The sequence below is a fragment of the Molothrus aeneus genome, chromosome 8 (genome assembly GCF_037042795.1).
Source record: "Molothrus aeneus isolate 106 chromosome 8, BPBGC_Maene_1.0, whole genome shotgun sequence".
In the NCBI taxonomy this organism is placed as follows: Eukaryota; Metazoa; Chordata; class Aves; order Passeriformes; family Icteridae; genus Molothrus; species Molothrus aeneus.
This window is the reverse complement of record NC_089653.1, coordinates 19142234-19156439: the sequence shown is the minus strand read 5'-3', so window position 1 is coordinate 19156439 and position 14206 is coordinate 19142234. Positions and strand designations below refer to the sequence as shown.

At 42.1% G+C, this 14206-nt stretch overlaps 1 protein-coding gene across 1 annotated transcript; it reads right to left on the bottom strand.

Moving 5' to 3' along the window:
* Positions 1–740: 740 nt before the first annotated feature.
* On the bottom strand, positions 741–13650 carry FAS (Fas cell surface death receptor). Its single transcript, XM_066554803.1, has 9 exons — positions 13588–13650; positions 7255–7402; positions 6558–6692; positions 4493–4601; positions 3921–3985; positions 3502–3576; positions 3299–3363; positions 2781–2805; positions 741–1974 (listed from the first exon to the last, which is right to left on the bottom strand). The coding sequence occupies exons 1-9, from the start codon at positions 13642–13644 to the stop codon at positions 1559–1561; spliced, it is 1095 nt and encodes a 364-aa protein (XP_066410900.1). The 5' UTR covers positions 13645–13650; the 3' UTR covers positions 741–1558.
* Positions 13651–14206: the final 556 nt, after the last annotated feature.

Sequence of the window (14206 nt, the reverse complement as noted above, 5' to 3'; positions counted from 1 at the left end):
GATTTATTCTTTTATGATATATGTTACATTAAGACTATACTAAAAAGAAATAGAAAGGAAAAGGTTTCTTCAGAAGCTAGCTAAGCTAAGAATAGAAAAGAATGAATAACAAAGATCTGTGTCTCAGACAGAGCAAGAGCCAGCTCTGCCATGAGTGGTCAGGAAATCCCAACATCCACAGGAGACCAATCACAGGTCTACCTGTTGCATTCCACAGCAGCAGATAACCATTGTTTACTTTTGGTTGCTGAAACTGCAGCTTCTCACAAGGAAAAATCCTAAGAAAGGATTTTTCATGAAAGATGTCTGCGACACTACCCCACACACCCAACACCCTGGTGGGCAGGTGAGAGCCAGCCCAGGTAGCTCTCTTCCTGTTTTGGCTGAGTCCTGATATTGGCTGGAGATGTTCTCCAGGGAACTGATGACAGAACCAAAGAAAGACATCTTTCCTACCATGTCATCTGGAAAAATCAAACCTTTCCAGTGAAGTCTCCCCTTCTGTTGAAAGACTTTGTGAGATTTGCACAAATGAGTGTGTGAAAAGGAAAGGCCTCACAGCAAAGCTGCCAGCACTATACTGGTCCTTTGAATTTAGGAGCCGAGTCCTCTGCCCTTGGTGATGGAAGAAAGGTAAGGTGTTTTTTCATGAGAATGATCTCCTTATTCTGATTTTCTAACCTGAGTAAAGGCAAACTTAAATGTGACATCTATATACTGTCCAATAAGCAAGACAGAAGTAATGTTTTATGCAGATTTTTTTAATGAATAAGACACTTTCATTGTATCAATTTCTGCATTAGAAAAGCATCATACACTCTGAAGGCTGCCTTCCAGAAATGATGATTCTGTTGTGCTGCTAACACTATTAACCCTGTGCTCCTATTTCTCTGAAGGTATCAAACATTAGAAGAGGCTTACAAATGTTGCTGAGAACAACAGAGATAATTATTTTTACATAGAACTGAGAGCTTTTCATATAGAAAACTTGCACACATATACAAACCTCCATATACACACAGAAGTGCTTTCATGAAAAACAGAAATTGTATTTGCAGCAGAGTAGAATCTACACAGCAGCACCTATATTTCAAATTAATCAGGTGTAAGGCAGGTAATGTTATTTTTTCAAGTACTCTTCCTGGTACACTTTGTAGACTCATAACACCAGAGCTTTCCCTTAAAAAAAAAAAGGGAACAGTCTGCATTTTTAATGTATGCAGAATCTTACATTGATTAAATAATGCAGGACCATGCATTTAAACCATTCATTTTCTTCAAATTATTTCTTTCCTCTTGTAATGGATCCTATAGCTGGAGTCTTATATTGCACCTTTTAGTAAACAAATCATAAAACTTGCTTCAAGTCCTTAACAACCAAAAAAGGCTAGAACTTTTTTTAAAGGAACAATATTGCTACAAAATTTGTAATTATTCCTTTTGCATATAATAACTTACTTGAGTTCAATCAGAACTGCCAATGAAAATGTTATTTTAAAACTTTGTTATTTATGTAAGAGAAATACCCATTCAGAAATAATTTTCAAATTACTCTGTACTAGGTCTCTTCCAAACTAGGAGTGTAGGCTTTACTTAGCTCAGCACTCTCACTGTAGGAGTTTCTACCCTCCTGAGTGCAAATTTTGCTTTGCTCAGTGTCAGGATTACAAGACTGTTCCCCTTCGTGAGAGCTGGAAATAGCTGCCTTCAGTTTTTCCTCAATTTTATCAGCTACAGCACACATTTGTAACTCTCTCAGGCTCCTTATTAGGATTCCAGAGGCATCCTTCATCCCATTACTTTGATACCAGACTCGAAACAGCCTAATCTTCTGTTCAGATGTATCGCCAGGAAAATCCTGAATGATTTGGTCTATGGCAGGTTCTGATATATGGTGGTGACGAACAAATTTCTTGACTTCTTTGAGTGTCATCTCTGCCACAATACCAGGAATGTGGCTGCTCAGGTCAACATCTAGGAGCAGGAAAGGAAATTAATGCACCTGGTTCTCTTATCTTACTGGGTTTTATCACCTGCACTTGGATTTGATACTTCTATCCAAAGCAGATTAAGTTTAAGGTATTTGTGACTCAGTATGGTTTACGTGTGATTTTTTACAATATATGGCAGGTCTCTTTTTACGTGTTCCTGCCAGATGCTAGGTATTTCAAAGATTCAGGCTTGCAGCCATATCGTTTTCTACCACCTAAAACAGAGTCTCTGTTCCCTCTGTAACCTATTTTGTCCTTCTCGATCATGGAAGTGTGGTCACCTCTCACGTACCCATTTTTCTCAAAATAGCATTGGGAGAGGTCATGAAACAGGACAGGTCTTCTGTTGTGATACAGTCTTGGAGCTTATCTTTTTTCCTGTTGAGTACCACTCCTCTGGATTTGTCCTTTAACAGAATGTAGGCTTGTGAATCTTCCATCCCATTGTGGACTGCTCCCTTATCATAAATATTCATGATTATGGAAACAGTTTGCTGTTTCCTAGTGTCTGTACCACATGCAGAACTGAAATTCACTTGTAGACAATGAGTGGTTGCTCCCTATACAACAGAAATTCCTCCTGAGGCAAGACTTCCATGATGCCACTAAGTGCCTTGATGAACATTATATGAACTGGCACTTCTTTAGCAAGTGTTCACTTTTGTGCTGGCATGGCAGGTCTGGACAGTGACAAATTCTACACAAAAATATTCTTTTCTTTTTTTTTTTAGCTTAGGAATTTTTAATCTGTTTTTTCTTTCTACTGAATTTTGATAAATTGTTTCTTACCTTCAACTATAAGACGTACATTCACCTGAAAAAAAAAAAAAAAGGCAGGAGAGAAATAAATAGAAACAACCTTTGTAAAAACCCACACTTATATAAGAGGATAAATACATTTCATGATAATTCTATGATTTTCTTTTAGTTTTCTCCATGATTCCTGTTTTATGAGTGGGAGAGTCAGACCAGACAGACAGACCTCTTTTGACTTGGGTAAATTTGGGGAATCACCTCCTAATGCCTATAATTATGCATGGGGACAGGAACATCCTGGGTTGGTGGAGGCCTGATGATTTATGAAGTTTTGATCATGGTTATGTGACTTAGGAAGCATTCCAACAATCCTGAAGATGTAATACAGGGTTTCTCTTACTTCTCCCAAAAGAATTCTTGTGGTGAAATTTACTTCATTCATGTCATAGAAGAAAGGCACACAAATGTTTGGGGAGACCCAGTGCAATTTAAATGGAAAAAAGTTCTTTGCATAAAGCTGAGTTTTTTATGATCAAAGCAACAATACTTACATCCTTTTCTTTGCAAGGATCTGGGGGGTCCTTACTGATTTTAAAATGATTCCGTTTTCTCTTGTCTGAAACAACAAAAAAGCATTTTTAAAATCTAGGGTAGGGTATCTCTCCTTTGGACTCCAAGAATATAAAAATATATTTGAATAAGCATCTGAATGTCTCCTTCAGAGTACAATAGGAATAAGTAGGGAATCACTTACACCAGACTATTGCTCCAGCTATTGCTAGTAGTACCAAAACTACCAAAGCAGTGATCCCCCACAGTGTTGCTGGATCTGTTGGAACATTGGAAAATTTGCATGAAAGTTAAGTCAAGAAATGCAATACAGCAGCACACCATATTTTCAACAAGACTGTGTCAGGTTTTAAAAGCCCTCCTAACACAAAAGCCAAATATGTTAAAGATGTACCTGTGGTGAGCTGCCCCTAAAGAGGGGTAACAGCCCCTACACCTGCACAGTGATCAAGGGAAAATCACACTCTGCGGGTCAGTAGAGGGCCCCGTGGGACTGAGGCCCTGAGCTGTCAGGAATTACGATGGCCAGTGTGTAGAACAGGACAATTGCAATTGCCTCTCAAAATACAGCACGTGCTGCACCTTGCTACATTTATTTGGTACCTTTCGTTCCGCACACAGTGTCTGAAGCTGCAGTACATTGCTCTTCAATTACACCGCTGTCACATCTGCAGAAAATATGAACACAAATTATTAGGGGGATTTTTTTCTCTCTTAAGCTGTTCAGAGAGCAAAATTTTCTAAGATGTTTTTTCAGCAAAATATTTCACATTTTGCTGATAAATATGCTGGTTTCATATTCCAAATCCCTGACCTTGGGGTTTGGAATTTAATAGGTATGAAAATGGTATGGAAATTTGTGGCAGTGGGAAAACATGAAATTATTTTTCAATGTAACAGTAGATCACATGAAGACAACAGGAAAGCTCAGATACTTTATTAGTCATTTTGAAAAGTGTATACAGACTCAGTGGATATATATTTTTTTCTATATTCCTTTGGAAAGCTTTCATGGCTGCAAATTGAGCTGACTGAACTCAGCTCAAGTGCAAAGGAAAATTGGTATGCTTTCCCTGAGGTTATAGACTACCTTAGCTTCTGTCTTGAAACCAGCTTGAAAAAAATGTGATTACATATTAACAATTTCATATGTAGTGATGAAGGCATGAACTTACATGGTACATGGAATGCAAGTGTCACATCCTGCAGGACTGCAGAAATAGTTCTTTGCACAGGCACACTGCGTGTCCTCTTCTGGGGTACAGTTCTTCACAACCTCCAACCCTAAAAACAGATCTCTTAAGTGTATTAGTCTGAAAAAGCAGGCTTCTGCCCACAGTCTTGTCCTCAGACTTGCTGCTAGCTCCACCTCTGCTAGAACTGGCGAGGCTTAGCTTTATAATACACACACACACACACACACGGAGCTTTTCTAAGGAGCTGGGCTGGCGGAGCTGCCAGAGAGACCTCTGCTGGACAGGAGTGCAGAAAACTCATCACACAGTGCAGCTCCAAAACTCATCGCACAATGCAATTCTCGCCAGAAGAGGACTCATTCAGCACAGCCAAATCCCAACTTCTTTTCCCCATTTAGTATTGTAAACTTCTGAGTTTCCAGAAGGAAACTCAGAAGATCACACAGCCAATCTCCCTACTTGATAATGGAGATGGGTTCTTTGCACTCTCTGACAGACAAAAAGTTTTACCATTTCTTGAAGACCTCCAATGATGGGGAATTCCACTGTCTCTTTTTTGCCTAACATATCCATGGTAAGTATTCTTCTTAAGAATCAAAACAAATTATTAATTTTCTCCTATCCTCAGTTTATATGATAATGCTATCTCCATCCATGAAAATATACTTCTGCATTAAAAATTACTGTATCTACCTACTATGAAAGCTATTTTCATAGGCATATAAAAACAGAACTAATTTTTGAGTTACTACATTCAGTGCCCTGCTGTAATTTGAAAATACTTGATATTTCAAAATTTGATGAAGCTCTACTGTGAAATCAGTGCTGAAGTAACTCATGAAATTAGTGGAAATGAATGATCATAAGAATGGTCCACATGGAACTTCAGTGGTAATTTTCCTCTTGCCTATTGTCAGTCTACTGACTTCTCTTGAACTACATTGCTGTCCACAGAATATTGTGATTAGCCATCCCATTACCCTTTTTCCTCCCTTCAGTTTTAATAATTGAACATGTTTCACTCTGAATTGTTTCACTCTTACCAATTTCATCACCCACACAAAAATGCTTACTATAGCAGAAAATGAGAGGAAAGTTTTCTATCCATATTGAGGTCCTAAAGGAAGGAGAGGGCACTAAAGATTGATATTCCAACAGGTGATCTGAGTACAACCATATTGGAGTTGAGAACTGTCTGTCCATTCACTAAACTTGATTTTGGGTACGAGGAATGAAGAACTGTCATTCCCTAAATCCAAGCAGAGCAGATCTACAGGACACCTGGTGGAACTGGTAGGAGATGAGTTTAATGGAATTTTTAAAAGAAAATCTGTGATGGGTATTTATGCAACGGGTAGTGAATTTCTGCTGTAACCCAGCAGGTTCATGAAAAAAGGGCTCGTAAATAGACACTGAAATGACTAGGTAGGGACAGATCTTCCAATGTCCTTTCCCTCAGCTGTGGATGCTGATAGCCTGCAGGGCCCAGACCACAGAAAGCAGACAGGTTGGTTTGTGTTATCTCTAACCAGCCCCTCCTGCCTCCACTGCTGAATGCAGAGCCCTGGGTGGGTGGGCCCCTGCTCTGCCCCAGGAGGGCTGGCCTTACAGCCTGACACACTGTCCCAAACTGCATCCTGAGTGTCTTGCAAAAGACAACAATCAGCTTTAAATAACATTATCCATTATGTGAAAGACTATTAAAAAATCATTACTTTTTACACCCCTCCTTTAAACAGAGGGTGAAGAAGAGGGAGAACTTGACTCCCTTCCTTGACTCTAACCAGTTTGTACAGTGTCAGCTTAGCAAGGACTTTGGCAGATATTTGGAGAAATAATGGACCAACTATTTGTCTTCCTGCTTTGTGCTTGATGAAAGGGAGCTGCAGGATAAACTTACTACTTTCTCACAAATTCATTCATGTCCTACCACTAAAAGTTTTGACTCTGAGTGCTAACCACGACTAGGTATTGTGGAGACTTCTCAGTGAAATCCTGTGTAAAAGAGGAGTCATTGCTACAATTGCTATTTCTATAGACATACCAAAGTTGCTGTCACACAATTTGCATCTAAAACACTTGTCTAAGTCATTGGGGTGATTCATGAATTCCTTTCCTTTCTGACATGGAGCACAGTGTTTGGTAACATCTGTTGGGCAGGAGACATTTTTAACAAAACCTGTAGAGACAGAAAACCAACAATTTAGAGGGCAACCATCAGCTCTAAGCCTAACATCAGAATTTCATTTTTAATCCCTAATACTTTTGATTCCAAATATGGAATGTCTATTCTTTGTGCATGTGTAGATGCACTCCAGGAATGTAGTATACATAACTTTTGATTATCCCCACTCTTCCTCCAATTTAATACTGAAGGAGAACACACTAAACAAAACTGTACATGAAAAATTGGAAAACCCACAAATGTATGGGGAATCCTCTAGACAAAAGCATGTGTTTTCACTTTTTCAACCTTTTTCAAATATGCATATGTTAATTCTTGGCTCTTTTGTAACAAGCACATTATGAGAGAACTGGTCTCTGTAGTGAGAAGTTATTGGTGCATTGAGCTCAAGAAATATCTTTGAAGTGGCTAATGTCCTGTAGCAAAACAAAGATACAGCTGAAACGAAGCACTGCATCCAGGAAACCACCTCATGCCACTTCAGTATCCCAGCACAAAGCAATGTGCATGCTGTGGTGTCCCCTGTTAATGACTTCTCAACACATATCATACTCACCACTTCTACATTTCTTGCAACACTGAGAATCTGAACTGTATTCATCCTCCTTGCAGTTAACTTCCCTTCTGGAAATGATCCTCCTATTGGATGTTATTAGAGCTTCAGTATCGTTTTTGCAATGTGTTTCAATAACTAGGAGAGCCACCTAGGAGAGAACAGAAAATTAGACCAAAAAAATGTTTAGGACTGTGCACTAAAACTGTGTTTTAGTACTAGAAGAGTCACATTAATAGTGTTACTCTATAACTAAACATATTAAAATTCACTCCTTTATTAAAACTGTTCATTACTTTAGATTTAATAGAGAATGAGGGTCCATATTAAAGCCATGAACCCTACCACTACGCTCTCCTTTCAAATTAATTTACAACAGATCCATTTCTTTGAATTTTTTGCACTGTCAATTTGCACTGTAAATTGCATAGTGCTGGGAGCTTTTTGTTTGTTTGTTTTTATTTCTGTCATTAGGCAGTAGAGGTTTATAGTGGCCCCTGCCCTGCCTCTTCTCATGATAATAATAAAAGACTGTGGCCCAGAGGCCAAACCATGGTTTTTATATTATTTTGGAAGAATGATAAGGATAAATCTGGTATAGTTTGCCTTCTTCTCAGCAACATTTTCTGGGGAATTCTATATTTACTGTGCATACACTAAATATGAGATGTCTATATAATGGAGCTATGGATGCTGACCACAATTTCAATTAGATGCTGAAAACTCTTTATGTTAAATTACCAAAAAAACATTTTGGATATCAAACTGGCCTGTCAAGTGAAGGAAGTGTTATCTGTTGCTAACTAATGATGTAACCAATAAGACCATTGCCTTCTACAGGTAGCCATTTCTTGTCATCCTCTAGTCTATTCACAAGTGAGAAGGTGAAAAGAATTTTATTTCCTTAGCACCTGTCTGTTTATAATATATATAATATTAGTTACTGGACATAATTAAGAAGGCCTTTCTTTGCATCTGGAGGTACAAAGCTCCAGCAGCTGAAACAGCATAATTAGCACTGGAGAAACTCTGAGTAGGGATGCTCAGCCCATCACTTCCCCTGTTTGGTGCTCTCTCTTCCTTTGCTGCCAAAGCTTTCAGGGTGCTCTCCTCTGAATCCTAGTGTAATGATGTTAAAAAATTAGTCTCCACAGAAGCTTTCAAGGGGATGTGTCAAATTAGTGTGATTTGCTTTCCTTTTTCTAGGAGAGCTACCTCACTAAACACTGGATTAGAAAGTCCAATTAAAAAATAATCACTGAAATATAGTCAGAGATGTATGACCGGTCTGGTTTGGTTTTTCCTAAAGCAGTATGAAGGAAATGTTGAGAGAGTCATGCAGAAAATAGAATATAATCAAAGAAGGAAACATATTTCTAAATTACTAATACCAGTAAAGCCTTGCTTATTTTACTAAATGCCTGCAAACATAATGTGTGCAGAGATGTGTTCCCTCACACCAACAAAGCTCTCTGCCTCTTGTTTATGCTTTTGTACCAATGGGCTATGCTGGTATGAGGGGCTACAGAAGCAGAACATTTTCTGCTGGATGCCCTCTGCTCCTGCTCACGGAGATGAACTTCCTGGTACACTTACAAGAAGTGGGGGTGACTTCTCAGAATTTGACACTTAAGCAGCACCAAGCACCTACACTGGCTCTGCTTGCAGGGATGTCTTACAACATCTTCCTGTGGAAGGAATAACGATAAAGCTGTGAAGACTTTTTTTCAAAGCAACGCCCTAATTTTTTCAAACATTTTTCCTCCTGGATTTGCACCCTCATAAAAGCAATCCATTTGCTATTTACAAATTTTGGGGTGTCTCATAGGAAAAAAAAAAACAGAAAAGAATCAATAGTCATTTAGCTTCCTGTGCACACCTTAGTTGCTTTTTCTGTAGTCACTGAGCAGTAAACACTAATATCAGAAAGGAAGCAGTGTAGGGGCTTTTAGACAGGCAGGGATGATAGGTGCTTTTTTATGACATGTACACTCAAGCAGGGGTTGTATGTTTTCAGCCCAGAATGAGTCACAGAGACTCTCTTTTAACTTTCTCAACCTAAAAAAAAAGTAGTTTTGGTATCTAAACTGAAGACTTAGATTGCACTAAGCAGTCAAAGGGAATAAGATCAATCAGCTGGGGACATCTACCCTTAGCAGAACCCATAAAAATATGAGCCCAGATTTTCTGGTTTTGCTGCATTTGCATTGCCCAGAAAACTAAAAGAGTTTTCTACCTGCTCCCTCTCCTTCATTCCAACAGAGCCCTCCAAAACGCTTTCAGGTATTTGCTAAGGACACTTTTATGAAACCTGTTTTCATCTGCGTTTGTAGGGCACAGTGACAAGAACTTTCATTTCTTTGAATACTTGTGTCAGTTTGGGATTCTCAGGCCTCCAGTTCTTCCTCTGTCAAAGTATTCTTCATGATATCTCAATCTATTTCAACAGAAAAACTTCTGCAAGACACAGTTTATAGGTATGTAATCTCAGCTTTGAAAGTGTGTGAACTTGTAATTTGCATACAGGACTTTTTAAAACTTTACAATGTCAACCCTGAGAAAAAAAAATCTCTGTTTTCTCCTGTTATCTTTATAATACATTTTATTTTTAGCAAGCCCCTTCTTCCATTTCTCATCTATAAATGCTGATGGATGAGTAGACAGATGGTTACAGTATGTGGCCTTTTTTTCCACTCCACATTTGTTAAATGGACCAAGGTGCATGAGCTCATCAGGGGCCTTCTAAGTGTTAAAAAAGGAGGAGGAGCAGGGATTTTTCTTGCTTTTTTTGCCTCGTGGAAGTTAAGTTGCCAGAACTAACTTTATTTTAATATGCTTTTCTCTGTAATTAATCTCCCTTGTATTAACTCTGTCAGGCTGGCCTTTTCAAAGAGTAATTTCACTCAAAGAGTAATCTTAAGAGGATACTCCACTCTATTTCTTTCACTATGACGAGAAATTTCTTCTTCCAAAACCTCAAGTATCATTTTTCCTCCAAGTCTTTTTTTTCTCCCACCTAGGCTGAATCTCAGATAGTACCAAAATAACCTCTAAAAATAGTATTTCACAATCTAAAATCTTTTATGAAAAGAACAAAAATAATCCAGTTCCATTTTTTAAAGCCCAACAATGGGAGTTGGTATTTCCCCACATCTAGAAGCACCCTGAGCTTCTTAAATTCCAAGGGAAATGCATGTGAGAGCAAATAGCCTCAGACTGTTCAGCACCTTAAAACACTCACTGTTCAAATTCAATCCACTACCTTTTCACATCTCAGCTGACTCACATGCAAACTGAAACAACATACTGGGGCTGGGGGTTGTATGATTGGTTATTTTGTTGGGTTTTGCTTTTCAAAAGTACTGTACTAAGCACCTACTAGTAAATACTACAGTAGTAAGTGTAGTAACTGCTACACTATTTGGAGAGTTGGGAGAGATATTGACAGCTCTCACCTCACTTTGTTGAAGCTAAGCATGAATTAGAGTTGTTAGATAGAAATCTAGCAACTCTCACCCTTTTCCTTTTCTAACACAAAATGGTTTTCTTACGATTTTCTCTTTGTTCAGTGAGTTACTGCAGAGATGAAGGTGGTTCCTGTGGAAACATGCACAGACATGTTTCCAGATTTGGGGCCCTTACAGTTTTCACTTGAGTCTTGGGTCATCCCACCATTTTATGGCTGTTTATGCATGTACATGTAAATGTGTGTATTAGTTTTCCATGATATGAGGAAGAAAGGCCAATGCAGTAATGCAGGAACCTTGTTTTCAAAGGTACATCTTCTGAGCTTCTAAAAAGTGCCTGCTCTGTAGTCATATCATAATTACAAAATATTTACATAACAGTTCACTTTCTGGCCTATTCCTGTGGAGGGCTGTCTTGAGGTGATTTTATGGTGGTCCTTCATTCCTGCATGGCCAGGAGAGGTTGAAGATGAAGCAGGAGGCTGGGCTGGGGCCTGGGAAGGCTGGGTGCGGGCTCGGTTCAGCTCTCTCTCTCTGGTGTGCTTTGGGCTGTGACTCGGACTGTCAGCTCACTGCCTTTGCTCCATCTGTATCCCTGCTTGCTCAGGAAAGAAGCTCTTTTTTGTCTTTCCCCACCTTTTCCCCTGGACATCAGCAGAAATCATTCAGTGGTTTCTTTTTGGTTTTTTTTCTTTCCACGTGATCTGTTTCAGCTTGCAGTCCAGGGAGCCTACGGGGGTGGTGGGAAAGACCCAGGCCAGCAAATAAAGGACACTAAAACCCACCAGTTTCACCTGCTGTGAGGAGCAGACCAACGCCAGATGCTCTACAGGTTCCTATCTACTTTTTGCCTGAGCTGCTGCGTGGATTTTTTTTTCTTCCCTTTCTTGAGACAAAGGGAGCAGCCACCATCCTTGCCCCCTGGCCATGGGGCTGGGTTGGGAGTATAAGGTTCAATTTCTTTTTTCTGTCTTGTGGGTATCTTGCTTTGTTAATAAACAGGGTTTATTTTCACTTGCACCCACTAGTATTCATTTCTCTCATTGGCAAAAAGGGATTATTGGAGCCCTCCTCTTTAGAGGAAACATTAATTCCAGAGCATTTTTTCCTAAAATCTGTCTCTGAACTGATACAAATGTGTCTCTCAGTCATATGTAATTCTGTAGCTTTTTCTACATGGAGAATTCAGATGTTTTCTAACTTCATAGACCATGGCTATTTTTGCATGACTACCCTAAATCTTCTTTTACTTGAGTGCAGCATGGGTTCCTTGCAAAATTGAGGTCTCATTCAACAATGTTTTCATGTTCTGGTTTAACCAAATAACATGCCAAACTCTGACCATGTTTATTATTTTAGAAGTAGTGAAACAACACGCTAATTAAAACAAAAACCTTTTTAAAAATAGAGATTATGTAGGAATGCTACAGTCTTTCTAAGGTATACTGAAATTTGGAAACAACTGGAAAACAAGAGAAAATATATATATATTCTCTGGAGCAGTGTTATAAATGAAAATATTTTTAATCTTAAGATATATATTCTGAATTGTTCTAATATACTGAGCTACCCTGACATTTCTGCCACGAACTGGCTGCTCCTGTACAGGAAAAGGTAATACACACTTCTGTCAGCAGATGAGAATCCTCCTTTGTATTTAATTATGCTTTGATGATTTGTGCAGGGGCATGGATAGAACTCTCTGAAATAATTTAAGTATTTTACTGCCTGTTATGCAGTTGGTCAGATCACAATTTGATTTGTTTATACATTAAGACTAGATTTTAACCTGACAAATCACAAAACAAGCTGTGTTTGTTACCAATAAAACCACATTGCGAAGATACTTCGGTCAGCTGCAGTGAGATGTCTCTGGAACAGGAGAATTGGGCTGGGGAAGCAATGTGTCTGCAGGCACACTTGCAGGTGGCTGTGCTGTCCAGCAGGGCTCACTGCCACCCGCCTCATCCCCCTGGCATCCCTGGGCTTGGGGCTGCCTCGGGGCCGCCCTGCCAGGGCAGCCACTCACCCTGCACCTGCCCAGGTGTGCGGCCCTGGAGCTCCCTGCCGCGGCAGCAACGCACCCGGAGCAGCGGAGACCCTGCGCTGGCACTGACACACACTGACACACTTCCTTCCTTTCCTGCTGCCGGCGGCCGTTCGGAATGGATCTTTGTCAAGGTAACTTTAGTGATGAGAGTGAGACAGAAGCTCTCAGAAGCCGCCGGGACTCACTGTGTGCACAGGCATGGCGAAAGGGAAGGCCCCGCCCTACTGTTCCCGGTAAATGCTGACGCCAGGCTTGGACCATTCCTCTGGCTTCTCCTGGGCCACTATCATAGAGGTTCAAACTCCTCCTCCACAGGTATTTGCTTTTATGTTGCTTTCCCTGCTCGCTGGTAGGGATCGGCTGAGGTGCAGCGCAGGTCGGCTCCCGCCGAGCCCGGTTTTAGCCCGGGCACGTCCCGCACCTCCCCGTGCTGGCGGAGCGGGGACTCTGCCCCTGCCTGGCCCGCGGCTCCAGCCACTATGGGTGCCTGTGACCAGCGCCAGCTGTGCCTGGGTGCCCCTACCTACAGCCACCTGCATCCATCCCCCCTTCTCTTCCGTCCGCTGGACACAACACGCACTTCACTGAGCACCCTTCAGAAGTGCCTGAACTTGAAAGTGAGTTTTTTCCACTTAAAACATTGCCTAACGAACTGACTGAAATGTCGGTAACAAGTTTGCCACGGCCGGTGGCGAGCAGCAGCCGGGCAGCGCTCCCCGCCCGGCGGCGCCGCGCTCCTCGTCCCCAACCGGCCCCGCCGCCCCGGCCGGCGCTGTCCCGCCGCCCGCCCGCCGCCGCCCCGCTCGGGCGGACACTTACGAGGAGCAGGGCGAGGAGCCTCTGGGCCACGCCGCCGCCGTCCCGCATCGTCCCCATGCCGCCGCTGCCCGGCGCCCTCCAACGGGAAGTGGCCCGTCCCTGCGGGACAGCCCGCGCCCTGCCCGCCGCTCCTCCCATGTTGGCAAGCACGGCACGGCCCGCCCCCGGCCCGGCACGGCTCGGCACGGAGCGGGGGGCCGGGCTGGGCCGGCCGTGGGGCAGGGCAGCCCGGCCGCGGTGCTCCGGCCCCGGGCAGCGGCTCCGGCCGCCGGGCGAGCCGCGGACACCGGCGGGACAGCCCCGAGGAGAGAGGGCTCGGAGCTCCCGCTCGGGTGTCCCGGGCACCGCGGGGACCGCGGGTGCTTGGCCGGGGACACCCACTCGGCAGCTCGGGGGTGCCAGGCACGGCCCCGAGGTCACCGAGCCAACAGCCTTAGTGCTGGGAACGAGACATTCGATTTCTGTGCTACAGGTGCTGGGCGGAGCTATTGCCTCCCTACCAGGGCAGAAACACTGCTTTTCAATACTGCCAAGGACGGGCGGTCCCGTATGGGTAGAATGGAGCAGATGCTCAGGCTAAACTCACTGCAGCAGGCAGTACTGCCCTTTGCTGTCTTAT

Coding starts and splice junctions, on each gene's coding strand:
- FAS (XM_066554803.1), bottom strand. CDS start 13,644: ATGGGGACGATGCGGGACGGCGGCGGCGTGGCCCAGAGGCTCCTCGCC. Junction 7,403..13,587: donor GGCTCCTCGCCCTGCTCCTC/GTAAGTGTCCGC, acceptor GTTCTCTCCTAG/GTGGCTCTCCTAGTTATTGA. Junction 1,975..2,780: donor TGTACGTCTTATAGTTGAAG/GTAAGAAACAAT, acceptor TCCTGCTCCTAG/ATGTTGACCTGAGCAGCCAC.